The 25,365-nt window shown below is 42.6% G+C and overlaps 2 protein-coding genes across 2 annotated transcripts in view; both read left to right on the top strand.

Moving 5' to 3' along the window:
• tacc2 (transforming, acidic coiled-coil containing protein 2) overlaps positions 1-14,213 on the top strand; it is a 45,208-nt gene extending 30,995 nt beyond the window's left edge. The window contains exons 10-17 of the mRNA XM_034682271.1: positions 1-147; positions 2,876-3,019; positions 4,866-4,942; positions 6,829-6,872; positions 9,925-10,085; positions 10,185-10,291; positions 10,449-10,569; positions 13,257-14,213. Coding sequence (XP_034538162.1) covers positions 1-147; positions 2,876-3,019; positions 4,866-4,942; positions 6,829-6,872; positions 9,925-10,085; positions 10,185-10,291; positions 10,449-10,569; positions 13,257-13,322 — 867 coding nt within the window. The 3' untranslated portion in view covers positions 13,323-14,213. The remainder of the gene's footprint in view (positions 148-2,875; positions 3,020-4,865; positions 4,943-6,828; positions 6,873-9,924; positions 10,086-10,184; positions 10,292-10,448; positions 10,570-13,256) is intronic.
• A 2,709-nt stretch (positions 14,214-16,922) lies between these two features.
• ly6pge (lymphocyte antigen 6 family member pge) lies at positions 16,923-21,703 on the top strand. Its single transcript, XM_034682278.1, has 3 exons — positions 16,923-17,285; positions 19,048-19,164; positions 20,359-21,703. Exons 1-3 carry the CDS (start codon positions 17,225-17,227, stop codon positions 20,553-20,555), a joined length of 375 nt encoding a protein of 124 aa, XP_034538169.1. The 5' UTR covers positions 16,923-17,224; the 3' UTR covers positions 20,556-21,703.
• The last annotated feature ends 3,662 nt before the right edge of the window (positions 21,704-25,365 follow it).

Below are 25,365 nucleotides of genomic sequence, written 5' to 3'. Positions count from 1 at the left end.
CCCCCTAGCCAGGGCCCCGTGGAGGCCCCTGCTCCAGTCCCGGCCATGCCCCCGTTAGACACGCTGTCTGAGTGTGACGACCCCCTGCAGTACCTGGAGCCCGACCTGGCCGAGACCAACCCCACCGCATTCGCCCAAAAACTCCAGGTGTGTTGACAGACCTCACATGACCCGACCTTACACCCCTCACACGGCTTCTCCCGATCTGGTGCACTCATGTGATTGTGTGTTGTCTCATTGTGTCACCTTTTCCATGCTGCCTTTTTATTTCCCCATGTTTCCTTCTCTCCTAAGTTGCAGTTTAAAGCTGTACTGTGTGGAATCGACTGTGTTTGAAATGTAGACAGCAGCAACTTTAAGTCTCTATGTTTTCCCTTTGCTCTCTCATCTTTGGGCCGCACCTCCTCCCCCCTTTTCCCTTCCTGTGAAATCCATGAACCCCCCCAACCCCCCACCCCTCCATGTGCGCGGCCCAGGAGGAGCTGGTGCTTGCTGCCCTGAGGATAGAGGCACTGCAGGTAGCCAAAAACATCTCTCAGTGCCCCTCCCTCTCCACTGTAACCCCCCAGGTACTGCGTTGAGTCCTGCACCTGCTGTGAGAGAGCGTGTGTGAATGTGAATGTGCGTGTGACCACATGCATCTTGAGCGAGTGGTTTACAGGAAGGCAGGCGTGTGCGAGCATGAGTGTGTCTCAGCTTGCCTCTTCCTCCCCTCCTAAACACACCATTCAGAGTGTGAGTGTGACCCCATGGTGGCTGCACCTCCACACCTGCAGTCCCGCCCCCCTCTTCAGTCCCCTTCATGTGAATCTCTAACATGGCTTAATGCGTCCGGCTCCCACCCCGACTACCAGTGAGCCCTCCACGTCCACTCCCCGGGACTGGAGCGCTGTGCCTTCTCTGCCCCTTGCCTTTTACGATGCATGTTGGGCAACATGCATGTGGCCTGTCCCTGAGAGGCTTACATGAGCATGAATGTGACTGGGACATGTCTCACATTAGACCTCACACCTACAGCTGAGGAGTTAGGTGGATGGTACTCTGCTGGAGCTCTTTGTAAACTCTGTTTCCTCTGATCCCAGTCACATTCTTGTTTTGGATTTGGTCCTTATCCCAGACTAACACCACTAACTAACACCAGGTAGGCATCAGGAGTTTGGTTTAGATCACAGGAGGAACTTAGTGCAAAGCATTGCGAGGTGATCAGCAGAGAAGCTCATAAAACTTCAGCTCAGGCGCCCCCCTGTTCCCGGTTCTTCTCCCTTCTGTCTCTCATGCTCTTGTACCGCACACTTTACAGTCTCGCCTCAAGAAACCCAGCAACCGGAGATGGAATATCAACGGTTCACCGATACTCAAAGTAAGAGTAACATTTAACCTCTGCGATATCCCCTCATCCTAATCCAACCACAGTGCAGTCCAGGTATTCAGCCTCCGACACATTCTGCACCAAGTTCAAGTTTTGACAAACTAAAGACCTTTACTGCATGCTGCTGTCAGTTCTTTTGCAGTGCAGACATTTAAAGGGCAAATTGAAGCAGAAGTTCTGCTCCTCCTAGTGGTTGAGCGTGAAACTGAAACACTCATCTGAATACCTGAAGACTGCATCGCAAACAATAACTCCTGTAGACCCCGAGAGTCCAGAAGACTGAGAGCAGACCCCCCCCATATTTCCTGTCCCTGATAGTGGTTCCAGTTCCCTGCAGTTTTATCTCTCCTGTCGTCTTTGCACATCTTCCTCTAGGTTAGACCTCCTCGTGTTTTAGAGTTGCACTTCAGAGTTAAAGTTGTACTTCTAGTCTGCAGGATTTGGGTCTGAAATATTCCTGCAGATGATCGTGGAGAGTCTGTCTATGTCTGCACAGTTTTGTCTTTAACCCTGAAGATGCAGGAACTCAGGATGCAGTTTTTTATGTTGGTAGTATTCCAGTTTAAGCTGCAGACTTTATGCATAGATCTTTTTGGTGATGGTCTTATTCTGGAGGCATTCTCCATCTAAACCTGAGGTGAGGTGTAGGCCAATCAGCTCAAAAGACTCCCCTCCCTCGTAGCCTAAACCTCGAGTCTTAACCTCCAGTGGAATAATAGAAACGACTGATCCACCCGGACCGAATACTTAACTCTCTTCTCTACATATCTCAGTCTACAAGTCCCCGGTGTGCCCCCCTTTATTTCATCAAATCCTCCCGTAATCCAGCTCTCTCCAGGAGGACTAAATCCCTATCAGGGCAGAGTTTTAGTGGAACAAAGATGAGGACTGTTTCTGCTTCTTAATGCAAACTTTTAATCTAAAGAAGTTCAATCTGAAACTGTGCCATGGTTTCCCCTCACGTCAGGGTCTTAATAACTGTAGAAGAATTGGGAAAATGCTGCAGAGTAAACTACAGTTAGTGCCACCACAGGTAAGCCCAGTTTTCTATGTTGTAATAACAAGAAACTAACTTCAGTTTCAAAGCCTCCCAGCTCGCTGCCTCTACTCTATAAGATGCTTCCTTTATCAGCTGCTGCCTTCCTTCCTTCCTCCCTGCTGCCTTGCCTGGACCCGATCTCATCCAAACTCCTGCAGCGAGCAGGTGATCATGAGCGCTCAGCTGGGGGCAGCATCAGCCAAATCACTTGGCTAATACTGTAGCAATGAAGACGGTTTCATCCAATCATGTGGCGGCTGGCCGAGTCTTCAGGAGCATCACTAGCCTGCCTCATTTACATGCTGATTTTGCTGTGTGGTCCCTTTTTTTGGTGGAGTTTGATGCTGCTTTGGGATTTGGGTTCAGTATGTGTGACGGGCGAGGGTGTCCCGTCTGAAGCTGAGTCTGTTTCTTCACTGATTATGTTTCCTTTCATGTCCCTCCTCTCCTTTGTTTCCTGGAAGCAGCACAGAGACCTGTCCTCGCCCATAGAGAGCGGCGTGTCCAAGAACTCCCTGTACGCCCGGACCAACAGCACCAGTTACATCGAAGGGGAGAGTCCCCACCTGCCCAGAGAGCTGGACCACTCGCTGGGGATCGCACGAGAGGAGGTACACATGACATCTTTTTATTCTATAAGGGAACAAACTGTGAGAGGAACTCACTCCTCATAGATACAACCTTTTATTACTCCACTCGTAGGATGCTCTCTGAGTTTGAGAGGCCGCATGCTGTAGCTCAAAAGAAAGGTGGAGGCACACTTTGCCAGCAGCAGCCGTGTTGTGTTTGGAGCCTTGGTGAAGCAGAGATGAGGGAGCAGGACTCTGATTGATGTGTCACTGATTAGAAATGATGATCCAATCAGCTGATTACAGCCGGGGCGCACGACTTCTGTGTCCTGCATGAACCAACACAAGCTTATTAACTCTGTTCACACAGCAAGTTCATGAAAAAGGTTTTATAATAATGCATTTAGAGAAAGGAGGAAAGGCTGGATATGCAGAAGAAAACATGGTGATGATGTGCAAACTACAAGCTTGTGATGCAGCGAGGGAAAGCTTCAGGAAGAGAGCAGAGGGGATGAGATGATGATGGAAGAAGATCGATTTTAAAGAATCACATCAAACGTTCTCCTCAGACTCTTTCCAAACAGAGCAGGTCTAGACTGGACTCTATGTTCTATTATTAACAAAGATCCAACATCAAGACCGGATCAGATCCAGTCCCATCTTCCAGACAGGACTCAGTCTGATCTCATCTTAATCCACCATGAGCAGAGCACTTTGCAGCATTTAGCAAGTTACAGTGGCAAGGACAAACTTCCTTTAACAGGCAGAAACCTCCAGCAGGACCAGACTCATGTTAGACACACATCTGCACGTATGATCCTCATTGCAGCGGTCGCAGACGGCTGCATGTCTTCCCCCTTTTCTCCTCTCACAAAAAAGTACATATCCAGAAAAGAGGAATTATTGAAAATCAAGTCTGAAAAATGTGTTTCACCAGGATTTAAAGATGCAACTATAAAGTTAAGCCTCATTTATGGAATAACTAGAGCGTGCACACACGCCGTCTATGCTTCTGTCATGTAGCAGGTAGCAGGTAGAGCCAGACTTGCTCTAAAGGTGATCATGTAAAATCTTAAAATCAGTTCTTAACCCAACATGAAGAAACTATAGAGAAGCTGAGGCTGAGGTGATGTCGTCTGTGCGTCTTTAAAGATGGCGTGATGACTTCCTGTGACAGGCTGAGTTCTTATCTGAGGGGCTCAGTGTTAGCTTGGTCTCTACCTGCAGCAGGTGTGCTTTATGAACCAGCTCTCCTCACCTCCATGCATCTGTCTCATCTTCAGTGAGGAGTTTTACCCCCCGGTGTGTGTTAGTGACAAAGACACAACCGGGGGGACGTCTGTTTAATATTTGATGTTTGACATTGTTGCCGTGGTTACCGTCTACAGCTTGATTTAATCCAGTTTGGTGAAACATCAGACACATTCAGTAAGTTTGGATCAACTCCTCCTCATCAAAGATGCAGATGCATTTCAGAGTGCCGTGAACTGACTGTCTGTCCAGTGAGCCTGTCACTGCAGGTGCATTCAGGGACCGTCGTAAATGTGCAATACAGTCCTTTCATGGCATTTTACTGTGAGTCAAGAGAATCAAAATACAGTCACAGAGACAGGCTGAATTATTTCACTTCAGATATTACACTAAAGTGTTAAAGGAGTGTTGATGATGTTAACACTTAGTATAACCCTGATACTGATATCTGATCCACTACAGGAATTATTTAAAGAGTGAAGATGTTTGGGAAAAAATCAAAGACTCAAATGTGACTAAAACTAACAGGCATTTAATCTAAAGACTAAGACTACATCTAAAATAGAACACTGTCTCACAGTCATTGTGGTGATATTGTTTTATTCCCTGTAACTCTCTTAATGTGCGCTTCTCTCAGATCGTGTCGAAGGAGAAAGAAGTCCTGGAGTGGCAGAGGAAGTATGAAGACAGCCGGCAGGAAGTGGTGGAGATGAGGTGAGACGTGAGGTCCCGCCTGCACACAGCAGCCCGGACTGAACACCTGCATGTGCTTCTGTTCGATTGTACTCTGTCCTGATGCTCAGGATCTTTTTTAAGACTGCTCCTGTTATCACAGTTTAACCTCTTAATGGTTTAACTCACTTTAAGAGTCAGTGTGGTGACGGGCGGAGTGGAAGGAGTTATTCACCTTTAGTGGTGGAGAGAAAGTGGATAGAGGAAACTGTTTAATGAGAATGTATACATAAGTTCAGGGTCTTGATATTTGGTTAAAACCCAGCTCAGAAAGAGGATTATCTACATTTATATTCATGTGGACAGATGATCAATATGTCCCTCAAACGTCTGCTCAGTCAGGGTCACAGAGGCAGCGGCACGCCGTCCGGAAACCTTGTGTTCTGTCAGCAGGTGGTGGAGGTGGGCCAGCTGGCTTCAGCTCAGATAGTGTGGATAAGAAAGAGCTTACTTCATTTGACTGATTGGACTCAAGATAAGGAGGAGCTAAGAGGCTAAGGGGGCAGGCACGGCTGATCAATCCTCTTACCTCCGTCAACCTGCTTTGACCAAAACAAGGCTTCCGATTGGACGGCGAGGGTTGTGGGTTTGTTGACTTGGAGAGCGGAGTGAAGTTCTGCAGAGAGACTCAGCAGAAACCGGACGCAGAGTTCAAGTTGATTAATTCAAAGTTCATATTTGAGGATGATTAGAACTCAAGGAGGCAAAATGGACAGCTGCAGGCTGGATTACAGGTTTTTATATCTGGACAGATTTCTGCACGTTAGTGTCATTAGAGATAGACTGATGTGGTTTCTTCAGGGCCGATACTGATACTGATTATTAGCAGTCAGGGAGGCCGATAACAGATATTTGGAGCTGATATTCATTTGCAGTAAAAGGGGAAATATTGGCGTCAAAATTTTGAATAATACAACTCCAACACTTAAAGCTGCTGTGAGGAACTTTTGATTTATAGCAATTTTGGCGCCCCCTTGTGGACAAAGTGATCCCTCTTATCTCTTGTTCTGTACATGCAAAAGTAGTGTTTTCAACAAAAACCTCATCCTGCTGTCTTTAAACAGACAGATTTATCACTATGTGATTATTTGTCATGAAAACAGCTGAAAAAGGATGTTTCTAAAGCCAAATGTCATCCTGTGGTCTGACACCTACCCCCTCTGAGTGGTTTAAGGAATTCAAAATGAAAACAGAGAAGGGATCAGTGTTGTTGTTTATGGTAGTGTTTGCTTTTGAAGGTCATAAAGAGGCATCAGTGTTGGTTTCAGTCTGTTTCTCAGCTGGTAAAAAACTCCTCATAGTGCCTTTAACTGGAGCCAGTGGAGGTTCTGAAGGATGGGTGTGATGTGGGCTCTGGGTGAGTAACCGGGCAGCTGAGTTCTGGACATATTGGAGTTAATGGAGGTCAGTGGAGGGGAGGCCGTAAAGGATGCTGTTGCAGTAGTCCAGTCTGGAGGGTCCGAAGGCGTGGAGGAGAGTTTCTGCAGCAGAGGAGGAGAGAGAGGATCTGAGCTGGAGGAAGGATGTTTTGGTGCCGTTTCTGATGTGTGGTTTGAAGGAGAGAAGGGGGTCGAGGATGATGCAGAGGTTACAGACTACTGGGGAGGGTGTGACTGTGTGGTCGTCCATGCTCTGTGAGAAGTTCTGGATGGAGGGGAGGAGGGATTTGGGGTTGATGGCAGTATGAAGGAAAAAATGCCCCAAAAATAATGAAGAAAAAAAAACTATCAAACAGGAAGTTGTGTAAATGAAGCCTCTTGAATCCTAACCTGAGATGATTTTTAAGCCTGAACAAAGTTTGTTTTAGAGACACGTTTACTTTAATAAACTTCTCCCCTTTCTGACGCTCTGCATCTTCTCCTCCACAGGAAAATTGTCTCAGAGTATGAGAAGACGATTGCACAGATGATAGGTGAGTTCAATGATCCATACTGTTCCAAACACAAGCACTGGTCTCAGGTCAGGAGCGCTGAGTTTGCAGCACACGTCTTATTCCTTTCATCCAGACTCTGCCACGACTGTTTGCTGCGCCTGTTGATTTGCAGACTGATCAAACTGAACCTTACAGAGGTCTCTGTGTGACGAGGACTCTAGCTCTGCTTTGTGCTTGCTTTGATAAGACCTGAACCCTGATATCTCCAGAGGGCAGCATTGCTCCTCTGAGCTCATTAAACCCTGCTGCAGGTTCACTCTGTGCATTACTCCTGCTCTCATCCACGTCACCACCTCTGGAGCATCTCTGACTATTTGATTTGTGCGGCCGTCTTGATTTGATTCCTGATTCTCATTAAAGCACCGTCACAGAAAGGAACAGTCTGTCTCTGCTTCTGTCTAACACTCGGCTCTCTCACCTGTCCTGCCCTCCCAGCTTGACTTAACACAGTCCCTTCTTTTCTGTTCTGCTCCCATCTTTGCCCCCTCACTATTTGATAACCCTGACAGGCATGCCAGGTGAGTAACGCGGCGATGTCCTTCACTTGTTTGTTCCAGCTCACGTCTTTCCATCCGTCCATCGGGGAGGGGAGCAGACGTGCTCCCTTCCTTCATCTCATCCAGTCACTTTTGTTTGTTGCATTTTGTTGCATTTCATCCCGTCAGTCAAGAGTCTGTAACTTCTGTGAACGGGTGAAACAACCTTCTGTATTTATAGTCATCTGTCCTGTGTGTCATCCACCAGTTATGGATGTGAAGTCAAATATAATACAAATTAAATCATACATAATTTACAGTTTCTCACAGAGATCTCACCCTGCTTGATTTATTTCCCCTAATTTGAATTTTTCTTACACGTGCAAATTTATGCAGATTTTACAGGGATTGTTTATGACACATAAACAGAAAATATTGCTTTTTTTTAATTATCTACAAATAAGAATATGAATTATTCATCATTCATTTGCATATCTGATCGGGACAGTCTCATTGATCAGAATAATTATAAAAATGAATCTATTTAAATTTAGGGGTGAATCAGACTCATTTTTATATATATATATTTTTTTAAACTCTGACTTGTAAGGTGACCTTAACTGCTTTGAAAGACGCCTTTAAATAAAATGTATTATTATTATTATTATTACAGCTTAAATTTTGCATTACCATTATTATTATTTTTTTTTATTTAATAATTATTATTATTATTATTTTTATTTATTTAATTATTATTATTATTATTAATTTTGTATTATTATTATTTATTTAATTATTATTATTATTATTAATTTTGTATTATTATTATTTATTATTATTATTATTATTATTATTATTATTATTATTATTTATTATTATTATTATTATTATTATTATTACTACTACTCCAAATACTATTATTATTTATTATTTCTTTATTATTATTATTATTATTATCATTATCATTATCATTATTATTATTATTATTATTATTATTATTATTATTATTGTTAGTATTATTATGATAGAAATAAGGATGTATCAAGCCAGCTGATTACATCCCTCATCTTCATGAGGGTGATATGAACAGAAATGATGACACATTAATACAAATATAAAATAAACATAAAATAAATAAAGCTGAAACAGATCAGAATTATCAGTGTCTCCATAAGATCATGGATTTGTGTCATTTTTAGATCAGCCAACATAAAGAAATATCCATATGTATATATTTATTTTAAAAGGTGTAACTCTTCCACTCCTCAGCTCACCGTGACTGTAACTCTGCATTTTATGGGACAGTGAATCACAATGCATGTCCATGCATTTCAATAATGTATCACACCCTCTCTTTCTCTTACTAAACACACATTTTTACAACTTTAAAGCTCCTGTGAAGAGTTATCTGGTTATGAAACACACTGAAATTAAACTATATGCCTCTTTATGACCTATAAGAGACAACAAGACCGTCAGGATAGAGATCAGTTATTTCTAAATGGTTATTTTTAGTGTCTGAGAACCGTGCCGGGGGGTAGGTGTCAGAAGAAACTGCTTTTTTCACCTTTTGATGCAAAGATTCTTCATGCATTTGAGTATTTTAAGAAAGCAGAACACTTACCGTCTGTTTTGAAAACATGGGGCGCCAAAATCGACACAAAAAAACAAATCAAAAGTTACTTATAGTAGCTTTAATATAATTACACAAGGAGACACTTAAACTCTCTTTAACTTAGAGAGTGCTCCTCAAAATCTTAGTATGATGGTCTGTAGGCATCATTTCATGTGAGTACATCTAAATCTCAAACATAGAACAAAGATCTTTCATGTGTCTGCTCTTTGGACTGTCCGTACTTCTTTATCAACAAGTCAGCTTGTAGAAAAGTAAAAAGGGGGTTAGGCAGGGATCTGTGGAAGTGCATTAACTTGGACAAAACGTTCACGCTCACATCTGTGCTTCTGTTTCTGTAACGTACACGGTGTCAACAATCATCCCTGCAGCTTTAGAGAGCTCAGCAGGTTGAACATGTAAGCTGGTGACAGGAGAGGAAAGGGAAAGTGAGGAGGGGCCTGAGGTACTGTGGGAGCTCTCCACTCGAATAACAAGGATCTAGAAGTCAATCGAGGCCAAACAGCCCTGTCTCTATGGCCTGTTTGTCATCACATGATGTCTCAATAAGTTACAAGTTGTTATGGATATGTAGGGAGTAGAACATGAAGATATTTGTGTTTAAATGTGAGGGGTAAAATGAAGAACTTGTCTCCTTCAGTCCAGAAACAAAGTGTTTGTGTTACTTCTCATCTTTGCAGATCTCTTTGAATCGTCTCATCGTTCAGTGTTCTGTTTGCATGCTCCTCTCAGATATGCTCATATAGCGTCACATCAATGCTGTTCAATCACACTAACCCACAAATCCATCCTGTAATAATGTCAGAAATACCTGTACTGTATCTTTGTGTGAGTGTCAGTCTTTGAGCAGTGTATATGTGGACTCACGTGGACTCTGTCACACACACGCTGATGATCTGCTGTGTCTCTGTATGTCTATCAGAGGATGACCAGAAGGAGAAGTCTCTCTCTCATCACACCATCCAGCAGCTGATCGTGGAGAAGGACCAGGCGCTGGCCGACCTGAACTCCGTGGAGAAGTCTCTGGCCGACCTCTTCAGGCGCTACGAGAAGATGAAGGACGTCCTGGAGGGCTACAGAAAGGTGACTAACACTCAGAGCAGTCGTGTTTGAAAGTGATCGGCCTTGAAAGTCTTCTCAAACGAAGCTTTGAGTCATTGAAGTGTTTCTGTCTGTGTTCAGAACGAAGAGGTTCTCAAGAAGTGCGCTCAAGAGTATCTGTCCAGGGTCCGTAAGGAGGAGCAGCGCTATCAGGCCCTGAAGATCCACGCCGAGGAGAAACTGGACAAGTGAGCCTCTCTCAGTATCTCATGTGTATCCGCCATGACAGTTTTATTTCTCCTAAAGAGGAAACAAAGCAAGCAGGACTCAGAGCCTGTCATATTTGGATTTCACAAGGCTTCCCAGTTTGACGTGGACGTCATTGTGTCTCTTCTTTTATCTCAGGGCCAATTCAGAGATCGCTCAGGTACGAGCAAAGGCCAAGCAGGAGCAGGCGGCGTACCAGGCCAGCATGAGGAAGGAGCAGATGAAGGTGGACTCACTGGAGCGCACTTTGGAACAGAAGGTCGGTCTAAAGTCCTGTTTTGAAAATGTTTTTAAATTAAAATTATCGTTGCAATCCAAAAGGCTGGGGTTAGGAATGAGAAACAAAACAAAAGATTCTGTTTTAATATAAAGACCTGTCAGGGTCTACTGAGCTGTCACAGTGTGAGTGTAGATATCACTTTTATGGGATCAAATTGGGAATTGGAAGTCCAGATAGATTTGTTTCTTCTTTAATACTACATGTAAGTCATTCTGTGTGTATGTGTGTGTAGTGTATGTGAATGTACCCCATTCATGAAGTGTGCAGCTGAGTGTGTATGCACGCCCGTGCACGTGCAGACACTCGCACGCAGGACTGTCTCAGGTTCAAGTCTTTCTCATGAATTTTAACAGCCCTGTGCAGCTGGATTTCACAATCTCGTTCTTGCATTAAATCTGTGCTCACTGCTGTGTTTTTTTCCAATAAAGTTCAATCTAAAACTGGAAAAACAACAACATTATCATTGCATTTTGGCCGACTGAAAACACAGATCCTCTGAAAACAGTGAGATGTGCGTGTCGTATAATAAGAACAATGGCGGACCACAGTGTTGTGTTTGTGCTGCTGACTTCACTGAGTTTATTAACACTTCTTTATACAGAGTTCACGGTTTTCAACACAGTCTCTTTGTTTGAATTCAACGCTCTGTTGAAGAACAGCAGTATGCGGTGTTCTTCTTCGTTGGTGTTTCAATAAAAAGTCACACTGCCACCTACAGATCCGGCGTGCATATGAAGTCATAACTGCACACTTACATGAGGGGAAGATTTTACAAGCTTTTACAGAACTGAACAAAATGTGACCACAGACTGTGTCTTATGAAAGTTGAACTTTCTAAAGTTTAAAGTTTGTTCCTTACACTCCAAGTTTAAGTTTTCATCTCCATCTTTTGAATTGTCAGCGTTTCTTGACACTCTTTTTTAAAGGTGACATATCATGCAAAATTGACTATTTAATGGTTCTTTACCTGAAACATGTTTCCCTGGCATGTCTACGAACCCCCCGAGAATGAAAAAAATCCATTCTGCCCCTGTTCTGATTTCTCCACCTTTCTGTAAATGTGTGCTGAAACCAGCCGTTTCAGTTTTCAGTGTTTTTCATACGTCACAACGCCATCCGGTCTGTAACAGGAAGTCAGAGCTCGGAGCTTGTTCAGCCCATAGACTGTATAAAATACAACTCAACCCCTCCTCCGTTTTTCATTCCCTGCACACATGTGTGCTAACAAGGAGCTTAGGAGGGAGGCATGCTAGTTGTAGGCTGTCTTAATAAACACAAAGGTCGCTTTGACTCCCCACGTCTGCAGATTTGAAGATCTAGTGGATGATTTTTATTTATCATGGATAAGTGCTAGCGCTAGTTAGCATAGCCACATAGCTACATGTCCTAGCTGTAGCTGTGTACCAAGACACACGTCGACATGCTGACAAATAAAACAACAAGAAACACTAAATCTGTGACCAATGGTTCAGAAAGGTCCTGCTGCAGGCGCCTCTCCGTCAGGATCAGATTCAGAGGGTTGAAGTAACGCGGGTCTGTGAGCAGCCGTGTATATTCAGCCAACATGTAAACATTAGATCAACGTGCTGGACAGCCGAGGCACATCCACTTCCTGAGGGGGCGTGGTCAGAGGGAAAACAGACTGTTCTGAGGAGGAATGAAGAAGAGGGCTTTTCAGGCAGACCAGAATCTGATTTCAAAGTGTTTTTTTGAGCATAAACTTTAAAGACATGTTTTGGGGACCTCTTAGACCAATATATGTTGATGAAAAAAACGTGATATGTCCCCTTTAAAACAGTATTTAAGAGATGCCGGTATCTTTGCAGTATGTCACTGCCTTGACTGTTATCAACCACAATACTGTCTGATAGTCCATATCAGTCACAGCTACAGGAGAACATTTCTCCAAAAGATAAGAAATGGACTTCTTGTTTTTATTTTCAAATCTTAAAGCTGGGGTTGGTGTTCAGATTCAGATCCTCTTTTTGTTCTCCTGGTTAAAATGATCTTTATGTCCCGACGGTAATCAATACATAATGTGTTCTTAAAAAAGAGGTAAAACAATGTAGACGGAGTCCTGAGGAAATGCTACATTCAAATTCATGCTAGTTTTCCATGACTACCAACTCCAGCTTTAAAGGTGCAGTGTGCAGTATTTAATGACATTTAGTGGAACAGACTCGGAGTATAATATTCATCAGTATGTTTCCATCAGTCTATACTCACCAAAATATCAAAATCATTTTGTTTTTGTGAACTTAGAATGAGACTTTTATATAAACACAAGGAGCAGATACCTTTTCATGGAGGCTGCCATCTTTAACCGCCATGTTTCTACGGTGTCACAGAACAGACAAACTAGTGAGGGCCATATGTATGTATGAATTTAGTAAGTAGCTTGAAGACAATGAAGAAGAAAGGGAAGAGAGTGGTTGTTGTGCACTTAAGAATTTGTATTGATAGATGGTTTTTGATGGTAAAAACGAATTCCTTGAATCCTTTTTGACCTTGAAGGCCACCGTCGCTTCACCAGTGAGCGATTCAATCTAGAATCTGACCTCAAGAAACTGCTAAATATTTCCAGTTTTCCTTCTTAAAAATGTGATAATGTGTTTAATGAATAAGAAAGAAGACATCATGTTCAACATACTGTGTTTGTTTTCCAGAACAAAGAGATCGAGGAGCTGACGAAGATCTGTGACGAGCTGATCGCAAAGATGGGGAAGAGTTAGCGACCACACCGCTCCGAGGCCAACCCTCACCGAGAGGAGGAGTGGATGTGGATCAACTACTTACAAGAAGAAGAAGCAGAATAACAAGAAGTCACACTTCCCGCTCTTTAAAGACTCTGAAAGACTAAACTGTCTCTGACTGTGTGAACCGGATCCACAGGAAAGGCTTCCTCTGAATCACTCTGTACATTTTTGACGTGTCAGTGTCTCGTCCTGTATCGGGGGTCTGGTTTCAAGTTTTAGAAAATGTATCATATCACTTCTAAATGTGTGTGTGTGTGTGTGTGAGAGAGTGTGTGTATGATGATGAGGAGAACATGAGAGCACTGTGGGTTCAATGATCTAGGATGAGTTTGCCATGACAGCCACTGATGGAGAAGACTGTTTACCCGCTCCTGTTGTTGTTTCTGAATCTGAGAGAGAGAGAGACTTTGAGAAGGAGCAGCAGACACTTCAGATCAGTCACTAAATATCCACGCCACAGCACCAAGAGAACACAGTTAACACCGTAACTTACTGCATGTAAGGAAGAACTACTTGTCATGTTAATGTTTGTATATAGTGTACTGTAGCAAAATCCAAGTATGAAAAAGACTCCTCTGCATCCTTTTTGATAGTGACTCTGTGGTCCTCGCCCGCTCATGTAACCTTGTAGATACTTGTCATACTTATCATAGCTTTCTTGATGAAATCGTGGGGACTATATTTTGGATTTTATTTTGATATGAAGCAAACTAATCGTGACTGTGTTCCGTTGTGACCGGGAGTAATTTAATTTTGGATGTCCGAGTCCTGCTATGGTTGTCGTGTCACACTGAGGAATAACTTCTCTGCACAGCTCCTGTACAGCATCTGCTTACAAAGTGCAATAAAAGATGGCAATACACAACATCCACTTGTTACGTTTTTCTCCTTGCATCTTCAAGTTTTTCCACCATAAATACAGAAGGTGAAACATGGAGGATGAAACATGCACATGCAAAAAAAACCTGCAGTTTGTGTTTCAGGAATCAAAGGATCAAACGCTCAGGTAGTCATGTTTGTGTCATGACGGGGAGAAATGAAGGAGGAGGACTCAAGATGCAGACTTATAAATAAAACTGATTCAATAATAAAAGAACAAAACTACTGAAATGTCTAAAGAACTAAATCCAAAATGTCCAAAAAGACATGGGAAAGTCATACACACAAAACAGAGGAAAGACAAACATTGATCCAACAAGGGACAAGGGACACAGAGGAACTAAATACACAGAGGAATCAACACAGGTGTGCACACAGGACACAGGTGAGACAAATCAGGGTAATCAACAAGGAGGGAAACACACAAGGACAGAAAGGAACTCAACTCAAAACACAAGGATCAGAACTACAAAACAGAGAACACAAGACAGAACTAAGGAACACAAGAAAGTCCAAACAGAGTTAGGGTTAGGGTTAGAGCTAGGGTTAGGGTTAGAGCTAGGGTTAGGGTTAGGGTTAGGGTTAGAGCTAGGGTTAGGGTTAGAGCTAGGGTTAGGGTTAGAGCTAGGGTTAGGGTTAGGGTTAGGGTTAGAGCTAGGGTTAGGGTTAGGGTTAGGGTTAGGGTTAGAGCTAGGGTTAGGGTTAGAGTTAGGGTTAGGGTTAGGGTTAGGGTTAGAGCTAGGGTTAGGGTTAGAGTTAGGGTTAGGGTTAGGGTTAGGGTTAGAGCTAGGGTTAGGGTTAGAGTTAGGGTTAGGGTTAGAGCTAGGGTTAGGGTTAGGGTTAGGGTTAGGGTTAGAGCTAGGGTTAGGGTTAGGGTTAGGGTTAGAGCTAGGGTTAGGGTTAGGGTTAGAGCTAGGGTTAGGGTTAGAGCTAGGGTTAGGGTTAGAGCTAGGGTTAGGGTTAGGGTTAGGGTTAGAGCTAGGGTTAGGGTTAGGGTTAGAGCTAGGGTTAGGGTTAGGGTTAGGGTTAGAGCTAGGGTTAGGGTTAGGGTTAGGGTTAGAGTTAGGGTTAGGGTTAGGGCTAGGGTTAGGGTTAGAGTTAGGGTTAGGGTTAGGGTTAGAGCTAGGGTTAGGGTTAGGGTTAGAGCTAGGCTTAGGGTTAGGGTTAGGGTTAGAGCTAGGGTTAGGGTTAGAGCTAGGCTTAGGGTTAGGGTTAGAGCTAGGCTTAGGGTTAGGGTTAGAGCTAGGGTTAGGGTTAGGGTTAGAGCTAGGGTTAGGGTTAGAGCTAGGGTTAGGGTTAGGGTTAGGGTTAGAGTTAGAGCTAGGGTTAGGGTTAGGGTTAGAGCTAGGGTTAGGGTTAGAGCTAGGGTTAGGGTTAGGGTTAGGGTTAGAGCTAGGGTTAGGGTTAGGGTTAGGGTTAGGGTTAGGATTAGAGCTAGGGTTAGGGTTAGGGTTACGGTTAGAGCTAGGGTTAGGGTTAGGGTTAGGGTTAGGGTTACGGTTAGAGCTAGGGTTAGGGTTAGAGCTAGGGTTAGGGTTAGGGTTAGGGTTAGGGTTAGAGCTAGGGTTAGGGTTAGGGTTAGGGTTAGAGCTAGGGTTAGGGTTAGGGTTACGGTTACGGTTAGAGCTAGGGTTAGGGTTAGGGTTAGGGTTAGGGTTAGAGCTAGGGTTAGGGTTAGGGTTAGGGTTAGAGCTAGGGTTAGGGTTAGGGTTACGGTTACGGTTAGAGCTAGGGTTAGGGTTAGGGTTAGGGTTAGGGTTAGAGCTAGGGTTAGGGTTAGGGTTAGGGTTAGGGTTAGAGCTAGGGTTAGGGTTAGAGCTAGGGTTAGGGTTAGGGTTAGGGCTAGGGTTAGGGTTAGGGTTAGGGTTAGGGTTAGGGTTAGAGCTAGGGTTAGGGTTAGGGTTAGGGTTAGGGTTAGAGCTAGGGTTAGGGTTAGGGTTAGGGTTAGGGTTAGAGCTAGGGTTAGGGTTAGGGTTAGAGCTAGGGTTAGGGTTAGGGTTAGGGTTAGGGTTAGGGTTAGAGCTAGGGTTAGGGTTAGGGTTAGGTTTAAGGCTGATTTATATTTCTGCGTTGAATCGACGGCGTACCCTACGCTGGGGGTCTGCGTAGCTCCCGTACCCACACAGAGGCCTCCGCACGTAGCTGACGTGAACCTCCTCCAAAATGTAACTAGGCGTAGAATGGACGCGGGGAGCAAGCCCTGTGATTGGTCCACTCAGCGCCATTGTGTTTCCACATTTACAGGAATCCCTGGATCCCCGCTCATGGTCTGTGTATTTCATCTCCTCCTCTCTCTTCTCCATGTAATCATGTCTGTATGATAAACAGCAACATGTATCAGCTGTAGATTAACAGAACACTCTCTGAATCTCTGTGGAAGAGGAAATAGAGATCATAGCGGGGCCGGAAGCAGGAGACCGGCTATCAGAGAGACCACTCTGCTCTCTAGAGTTTAGGAGGAGAACTGCTGCGTGACACGGACACATCGAGTGTGTGTGTGTGCACAAAAACCTTGGCCACCCCTTTCTAAGTTTGTGCACCCCTCTCATAAAAAAGTCTAGACTCGCCCCTGGGCACTCCTATCCCTCAATAATCTCCCCGGTATTAAAGGAACCAGATTGACACCTTTAGGGTCAGTGAGTCATGCACAGGTCAGAGGTGAGGTCTATTGTGTCCAGTCCTCCTGCAGCAGGATGATGTCAGTGCCGGTATCAGGCGGTAACAGGGACAAGATAGGGACAGCCTCGGGATGGGCGTGGTCAGCCCTGAGGTGAGAGGTGCAGGATGAATCCTGGTGACTGTCTTTGGCTCATCCACGCTGAAGGAGCAGCTTCACGCAGCACAGAGCTGAAGGCCTCTGTGGAGGGGGTGCTAATCTGCTGCTGGGTGCAGGAGGGATATTAACCCACTAGATACCTCAGATTAAGCTCAGGGGGCTTCTGGAGCAAACAACCTGCTTTTCATTGCATGATCAGGAGGACTGAGGACCACCAGGGACCATGAGGGCCGTCCAGTATTGTCCGCTGCTGCTGCTTTCTCTGATTCTGCTTTCAACTCAAAGTAAGGACTCATTTATGATTCATAACCTTTCTTTTCCATGTGCATCTTATCCTTTCCTCTCTGTTGCAGACTTGTCATTTAGACTTCATATCCTCCCTCAGGTGGGCCTTGCCTCTCTCCTCTGCCACCCTTGAAACCAAAAGCATCTTTTAATTCCTGAAGAGAATCTTTTACATAAATCTGTCAAACTTCAGGAAAACTGACATATTAATTAGTCACACAGCGCCTTGCATGCTTCATAACTTTGATGAGACGTGTTTGCACTTTGTAGTAAGACCTTTCCGTGACGCTGGGATCTGGTTTCCTAATTGCCGCTAATTTCTCTGTAATTCTGATATTTGCCTCCCTTCAGTCTGTCATCCTCCTCTGTAATGAGCATGCAATCCGGGCGGCTAAGCTCTTAATAGGCCTGGAGGCTAATACTTCCAGCATGTGAGTAGGTCGGCTGTGCTGCAGGGATAGAATGGGGTCAACTGCAAAACAGCAGGAGGCGTTTGCCTCGCTATGTCAACACAGAGGGGAGGAGTACATTCAGAATCATACAGGGCAAGTTCTGCTGACGGACTTGAGCTCTTGTTTGTTAAAGTGCTGAGAGCCGGATGAATATGACGTTTATTACTCCCTCTTGAAGTTGTTTTGCTGGTTTGATAAATAATTTTCACCTTTGCTTCGCCTCAGCTGTGTAAAAGCATCCTTCCTCATCATAACTGAGTGCTGAAACAAAAGTCTGGGGTTATTTTTGACATCCCAGACAAGACAAGCATATTTGAGGCTGTCTGTGATTCCTGTAAGTGCAGGCCTGTTTGATCCTCTTAAGAAAGCAGCATTAAAGGCAGTTTCTGAAGGGCCATTTTAGAATCTCCCAGACGGATGATGGTTTTCAAAAGGAAGTGTTAAAATGATATTTCAAAGGTCAGCTGGTTCTAAAAGAAGTGCTCCTTCCTCTGGGAGGCTTTAGGGGAGACATCTGAGTAGTTGATTTTCTGAAGTGGACTCCTGGAGCTTTAGCTGAAGGTTAGAGAGATGTATTTTTAAATCAGAGGGCACTTTTTCTTTATTTGCTTGATTTAAGGAAGATCTGTGGGAAAGGAAGGGTGAAGGAAGAGCTTTCTCTTCACTTCATCACCCAGATGGGACTTTACCCTGTCTATCATTCAGCTTTAATGAAGCAGGGGAAAGTTGGAGGAGAGACTTTTATAGAAACTGCATAAGATGAACTCATGATTATTATAAATGGGGCTGAAATGCTCGAGTGGAGAACAACATGTGGCATGTTTCTCTGTGAAGAGCGGCTGCAGCTTGAAGCGCTTCGTGTGCTGATGTCTGGATTTGGTTTTTAAAGGACAAACCTGTCAGAGTAAGATTTACAGTGAGAAGCATGCAGATCAGACAGAGGGCATTTTCTTCTTAATATCACAGAGACATATTTTTGAACCGTGTGTTGAAATAATGAACAACACCAGGACATGAGATCTGATCAGAACAGTTAGAAGGCTGATATGCTCTTCATGTCTCTCTTAATGTGCTGCTCAGTTTGGTTTGATGACGTCTGTTCTACTCACTGCTGTAATTTAAAGTTTGTGATTCAACACTGACATCTCCTCTATCTTAAAACTTCATGTTTCAAACATTTATTTTGACATGGCGACACATTTAGTGCTGCATTTCCCTCCAAAATAAAGCTGCACCTCCGACCTCAAAGTCAGGATGCTCTATGCTGTGCTGCTTCAGTCAGTTCACCTGTATCTCCTGTTCCCTGCAGGTGAAGCTCTGCGGTGTTACACCTGCATGGGCTCAAACAACCAAGACTGCAACCGGCAAGGCTCCAAATCCTGCCCCAGCTACTCTGATGCCTGCGCAGTGGTGGTCGGCCATAACAGTGAGTCCTGCAGTTACAGTGTGTGTGTGTGTGTGTGTGTGTGTGTGTGTGTGTGTGTCTGCTGTCTGGAGACACATCTCAGTCAGCGGGGGGTCCTGAGGCTTTTAAGGAAATGAAGAGCTTTGCTTGCCTCTCCATCTCGATCAATATCTTTAATTAGGACGGCATGAGAGACAACGCCTCCTTACAAATCCAGTCTGCTCAGTTTACACATGTAATCTGCACAGGATGAGAATTAAATGAAATACACCTTAATAAGTTAGCAGTATGAGTTTAAACGGCACACTGTAGATGCACCAGATTCACCAGATTCATGTCAGGTGTGAAGAATAAACCTAAAGAGAATGTAGAGAATTCGAAAGTTCTGCAAGAAGAAGAGGCCAAAGCAGTTTACAAAAGTAAAACTGTCTGATATGAGTCAAATATGACTTATTCATAATACAATAGAGCACAGCATAATGTGCAATACATGTGCAAAAACCTCAGGATGACAGTACACATATATGTTTTGAAGTCTTGCACACTGCCTCCTTTTAGATTTTATAAAGTGTGCATTTTTTATTTTGTGTATTTTTCTTTAAGTCTCAACTGAACTCAACTTTATTTATAAAGCACCTTTCATCCATATAAACATGCAGCTCAAAGTGCTTCACAGAATAACAGACAGACAAACAACAGCAATGGTAAAATTATAAAAGGCATGATTATAAATAAAATACTTCAAAATAAAATAAAATAAAATCTACACAGTGAAATTAATAAAATAAGTAAGAGTGGAAAGACAAGTTAAAAAATAAGGTAGTGTTAAAAAGATCAGATGAATACAAGAAATAAATTAGATAAATAATTAAATTAGATAAATAAATGTTAAAGCAATGATTAAAATAATAATTCAGTCCAGGGCTAAAAGTAAACTACTCCAAATTAAAAGCTAGATTAAAAAGGTAAGTCTTAAGTTTACTTTTAAAAACACCCAGAGTCACTCTTCCTTTTGATTTGATAAAACTCTCAGAGCATGCACCAAATCAAACACACCTGCAGTGTCCTGTCTCTGTGCAAACCACAAGAAACATCTGAACCCACAGACTGAGGGACAAATCAAACTCTGTGAGGAAGCAGGGTCAGGGCAGATTGGATCATGTGAGACAGCTGCTAAATCATTATAACTGTCATCTCTGTGCGTCTGCTTGTCAGGTGGGGTGATGAAGTCATGCTCCTACAAGTCCTTCTGCAGTCAGGCCAACAGTCAGGGCTACAGGTCGCCCGGCGTCCGGGTTCACTGCTGCTACAACGACAACTGCAATGTGACGAGCCTGGCCTGCCCGCTGCCAGGACTCAACCTGCTGCTGCTGCTGCTCCTGCCTCTGCTCACCCACTGCTTCTTTAAGTAGACGTACACGCCTGCAAGTTACCATCTACGCCAACTTCAGTACCAACTCAAATAATGCCAAATAATCCCGCCTGATTTCACACTGCATGCCGTCTGCTTTGATTCTACCTTATTCCTGCAGCAGAGGAGCTCAAGGTGTGAGCGTGTGGATTAAACGAACAATGTAGGAATGGATCCACAAAGCTGTGCTCAAGTAGATGCATCCTGGAACAGATTTCACTAAGCCAATAACTAAACGGATGATAAGGGACGAGCTGGGGGAAAAAGCACTCACTTATTGTTTCCCTCCAAAAGAGGAAGACGTGTTTTAGCTCTTGGATTTCTGCTCCGTACAAAGAATGTGAAACTTCTGGAACAAAACTCAGAGTGTGTTTTTCTAATCACTTTCAAATTGAAGTCTGACAGCTTCTCCTCTTTTAACATCCCCACCTATACACCCAATTATATCTGTGTTGCAGCAGATGTTACTGAGGCTAAATATGGCAGGGAGCGTTCGATCAGCTGCCGCGTGGTTACATCTTTAACCTCCTGCCTGTCAATCACACATCTGACGAGCTGTGTGAGAGATATTTTGGAGCGTGGTGAGAAAAGGTTTCTCACACACCGACAAATCCACATAAGCCTTTAACATGCATGTGGTCAGGTGCGGACGAGGTTAATCCACCGCGTTTGAAGTCACTTAAAGAATTAGGATTCTAAACTGAGCCCACCTCACAGGAGGGACGCCTCAGCCTGCCAGTGGCTTCTGTATATACTGTACAAAGAGAGAGTCTGTGACAAACACCCCACAGTATTATTTATTGAGTGTTTCTGGAACTCACAGTAGGAGATGTGAAATGTTTATTTTATTATAAGTGATAGATTATATTTAAGTGTTTCATTGGATTCCCCTTTAAAGGCTTGAGTTTGTCATCCTGGTCTTGTTTTCTGGAGTGACTTCATCAGAGTGGGTAAATGTTGTGATGTGTCAGTCCTGGTTGACTTGAGTAGCACACACTGCTTTATGGTTAATTCTGCCTTTTCACCAGGTGTAATGTGTACAACAGGAAGTATTCTGCTTGTCAGTGGCATAGAGTGTAAGATCTACTTCTGGATGTACAGACCAAAGTATGAAAATGTTCTTTATTAAATGTAAATACAAACATTGAACCGTCTCTTTCTTATCACCTCTGTGTGAATGCAACAGGAAGAGGTTTGGGATCAGAAGAAGTCAAACGACCACTACACCACATTGGAGGAAATTAGAACATCTGTTTAGTTTAGTTTATTTATTATTCATGGTGCCCAGCCCAAATGGACTCACAAGACTCTACAAAAACAAAATAAAACAGGAGCAACAACAGAAGAAGAAGAAGAAAACAGAAGAGCAGTTACATCCTGCACATGCAGCAATGACCTAAAGTAATTAAAAAGCACAGAGGTACACTTCAGACATTAGACAGTGACAACAACAGAATCAGACAGAGTGTGAGCTCCTCCTCTGCTGAACAGCATTTAACACAAACTGAGCAAACTGGAACACTTTGTGAGTAAACAGGAAGTGAAGTCTATCTTCATCAGACATGCAAAACAACATCAGGACAGTTTTCTGATATTTTTATTGAAAAGGAGGCGCCTGAGATCATGATATGATGGACAGAGCATTTCATTTTCAACTTCCTCCAGATCACACAGAGAACACTTTCTCTCCTCCTCTGGGACAGAGTGGAAGAGACCTGTCTCTAATGCCAGAGGAAGGAGACCACATCTCAGCTGAGCACACACAGACCTCTGAGCTCTGGTTAGGTGAAGAGTGACATAAAGCTCTGGCTGATAATGTTTTTTGAACAGATAATATGTTCTTAGTTTGGGCTTACAGGACGTCTTCTAACCATTTGTGTTTGTAAGTGTCAGATAGTTCTGTTTTAATCTGATTCACACTACAAGTTAACTTGTCTCTATAAGTATATAGAGGTCCAGGTGTAGCTGTTAGAATAATCCCAGTAGAGGATTTGTTTAGTGACCCTGTTGTCTGGCATGTTAATAAATCTATTCCACAGTCTCACCATGTCGCCCATATGCCGTATGTCACATGGTTCCCATCCCATGTCACCATACAATGCAAGTTTGGGGGCAGACCAGAAAACAACACATAGCTCTGTTCTGAACTGCTTCACACTTGGATTGTTTACAATAACCCCAGACTCTGTGAGGTTTAATTCAACATTCATGTCCTCTGAAGCTGAAATAACATGGTGATCCTTACAGATTCAATATGCATCATCACTAACACTGCAAAAACTCACCTTTAACAAGTGGGTTTCTTTTCTAGATGAGCACAGTTTACCTGTCAAGTGTCTGGAAATGAGATTAAATATTTTAAGACACTAACCGGCTGCACAGGAAGTACCTCGGGCCTTAATTTGGGCGTTTAATATATTAAAATGAGATGTCTTCCTCCACTTGTGATGTGAATATAACTTATATTAATGCAAAGAGATATTTTGACCACAACTTGGTAAGACTTGAGTATTTGCAATGAATCAACAATGTTTAAATGGTTCTTATTTGATGTATTTGATTTATTTATAAAGGGACCATGTAGAATATTTAACATGAATGTCACCATCTGATGCATTGTACCAGAGTTAGCTTAAAGCTAACATATGCAGTCCCTTGACAGGTCACAATTAAAACATCACATTGTTAAAAAGCTTGCACACACACACACACACACACACACACACACACACACACACACACACACACACACACACACACACACACACTATATATATATATATATCAAGTTAAAAGTATTAAATCAGTGGTTGCAGTGTTGAGCGTCCTTTAGCAGACTTTTCAGTTTGGTTTTGAAGCTGCTGAGAGATTCACAGTTCTTAATATCCTCTGGTGTTCCACTGAGTTTTGGCTTTCACAGACCAAAGGCAGAATGGTGAAAGGGAACATTGCAATTTCTAAACGAAGACATTCTTGTGGATTTAATTGAGTCCACTGAGCGAAAGTTGAAAAACTGACGCAGTGGAGGCGGGGCCAAACCATTTAAAATCTTATACACAAGACACACATTTGAAAACTATTTAAAATTCTAGAAGCTCAAAAGATGATGTTTTTTCTCCAGGATCCTGACATGTTTCTTCATGTGAAGGTTTGAATCTAGGACTTCTAATCTAGGTTCTTCTGCAGCCTTGTGGTTAGTAGCAAACACTAAAGCTAACAAGTTAAGATGCAGTTCACTCTCAGGTAGTCTTATGTCCGTTCATCCTGTCCTGGAGGGATTTCATATACATTTGGAGTTATCATCCACTTACAGGAAAGGATAAACAGATTATATTTTAGGATGAACTGACTGGAAGCTGTAGGTCAAAGGTGAAGATCAGAGGGACGTCGTGGTCGTCTATTCTTAGTGTGGAAGGATTTCTGATGATGTGGTTTACATTTGTAAGTTTTATCCATGATGCAATGAACTCTGTATGTTTTTATACCTCTTAGTTACTCATCACTGATGGACAGCAAACTAAACAACATCAACATATTATCTCATGGAAAGCACGAGGTGGAACTTCCTACTCTTATTTTTCATTGAAAGTGTTTTGATATGATATTTTCAGTGGACTAATTTATTCATCAGACAAACAATCATATTTTATTTACTGTGTATGGAGTCAAATCACTCCCACACATTAAGATGTTATCTCAGAGCTCTCCTTTGTTGATGATCTGAACCGATGAGGAAGACAGGAAACAGTAAATATGATCGTATATTCTCAGTCATGGAAATGAGGTGAATAACCTCCGACATAAAAAGTTGATGATGTTTATTTATTTGAAATGGAGCTGATTTTATGTTCTCAGGATGGAAACTAGTATTTGATGTGAAGTAAACATGTTCATGTGCACGTTTATCAAACATGAAACATTGGTCATGTTGAAATGAGGGAGTCTGAACACGACTCCCATATTTACAAACAGAAAAACAACAGGTGGGAAACAGCAGCTGCTCTCAGGATGAGCCGTGTTAACATTTATGATCAGACCTGGAGACATCAGACCGACATCTGCTGGAGCGACGACTCTCTCTGAGTCCTGAACAGCTCACAGAGACGCAGCAGTGAACTGGAAATCCAGTTACCACGGCAATGTGATAAAGAGGAGGAGGAAAAACAAAACATATTAAATGTTTTATTATAAGGAGGAGGCTTTAATGCATGAGTGTGCAAACATTCACATGGAAGATGTTGGCTGAGTAAAGATGAAGAGATTTACTGAATGTGTTTAAAATTAAAAACCATAATTAATAAATTCACCTTCTTGCTTGGGGATGTGGTGTCCAAATGAAAATGATGACATAATCAACCTTAACAGGGTGTTCTTATTGAATGAAGAGTATGATGTATTAATTGTTCATATTTAACGTGAACATTTCACCATTTTAGACCATTTATAGTTTAAAAAAAGGGTCAAACAAACGGGTGGAAAGCAAATAAACTTAAATATAGATCTTAGTTAAGATCCCACAATCCTGACTAAGTTTAGAGTGAATTCAGAATCAGAATCAGAAATACTTTATTTATCCCTGGGAGGGAAATTCAGTCATTACAGAGCTTAATAAACAGGATGTAAGAAAGTTAGATATCAATACAAGAAGGAATAAAATAAAATAAAATAAAATAAAATAAAATAAAATAAAATAAAATAAAATAAAATAAAATAAAATAAAATTAAATTAAATAAAATTAAATTAAATAAAATTAAATAAAATAAAATTAAATAAAATTAAAGCTGCTGTGAGGAACTTTTAGCTTGTATCG

Source organism: Notolabrus celidotus, chromosome 4, assembly GCF_009762535.1.
Source record: "Notolabrus celidotus isolate fNotCel1 chromosome 4, fNotCel1.pri, whole genome shotgun sequence".
NCBI lineage: Eukaryota > Metazoa > Chordata > Actinopteri > Labriformes > Labridae > Notolabrus > Notolabrus celidotus.
The sequence above is the reverse complement of the archived record's forward strand: the minus strand, read 5'-3'. Positions and strand labels throughout refer to the sequence as shown.

What these genes read in the sequence shown, in the direction of transcription:
- ly6pge (XM_034682278.1), top strand. Translation starts at nt 17,225, where the DNA reads ATGAGGGCCGTCCAGTATTGTCCGCTGCTGCTGCTTTCTCTGATTCTG. An exon ending in GATTCTGCTTTCAACTCAAA is followed by an intron (nt 17,286 to 19,047) that starts GTAAGGACTCAT and finishes TGTTCCCTGCAG; the next exon opens with GTGAAGCTCTGCGGTGTTAC. An exon ending in AGTGGTGGTCGGCCATAACA is followed by an intron (nt 19,165 to 20,358) that starts GTGAGTCCTGCA and finishes TCTGCTTGTCAG; the next exon opens with GTGGGGTGATGAAGTCATGC.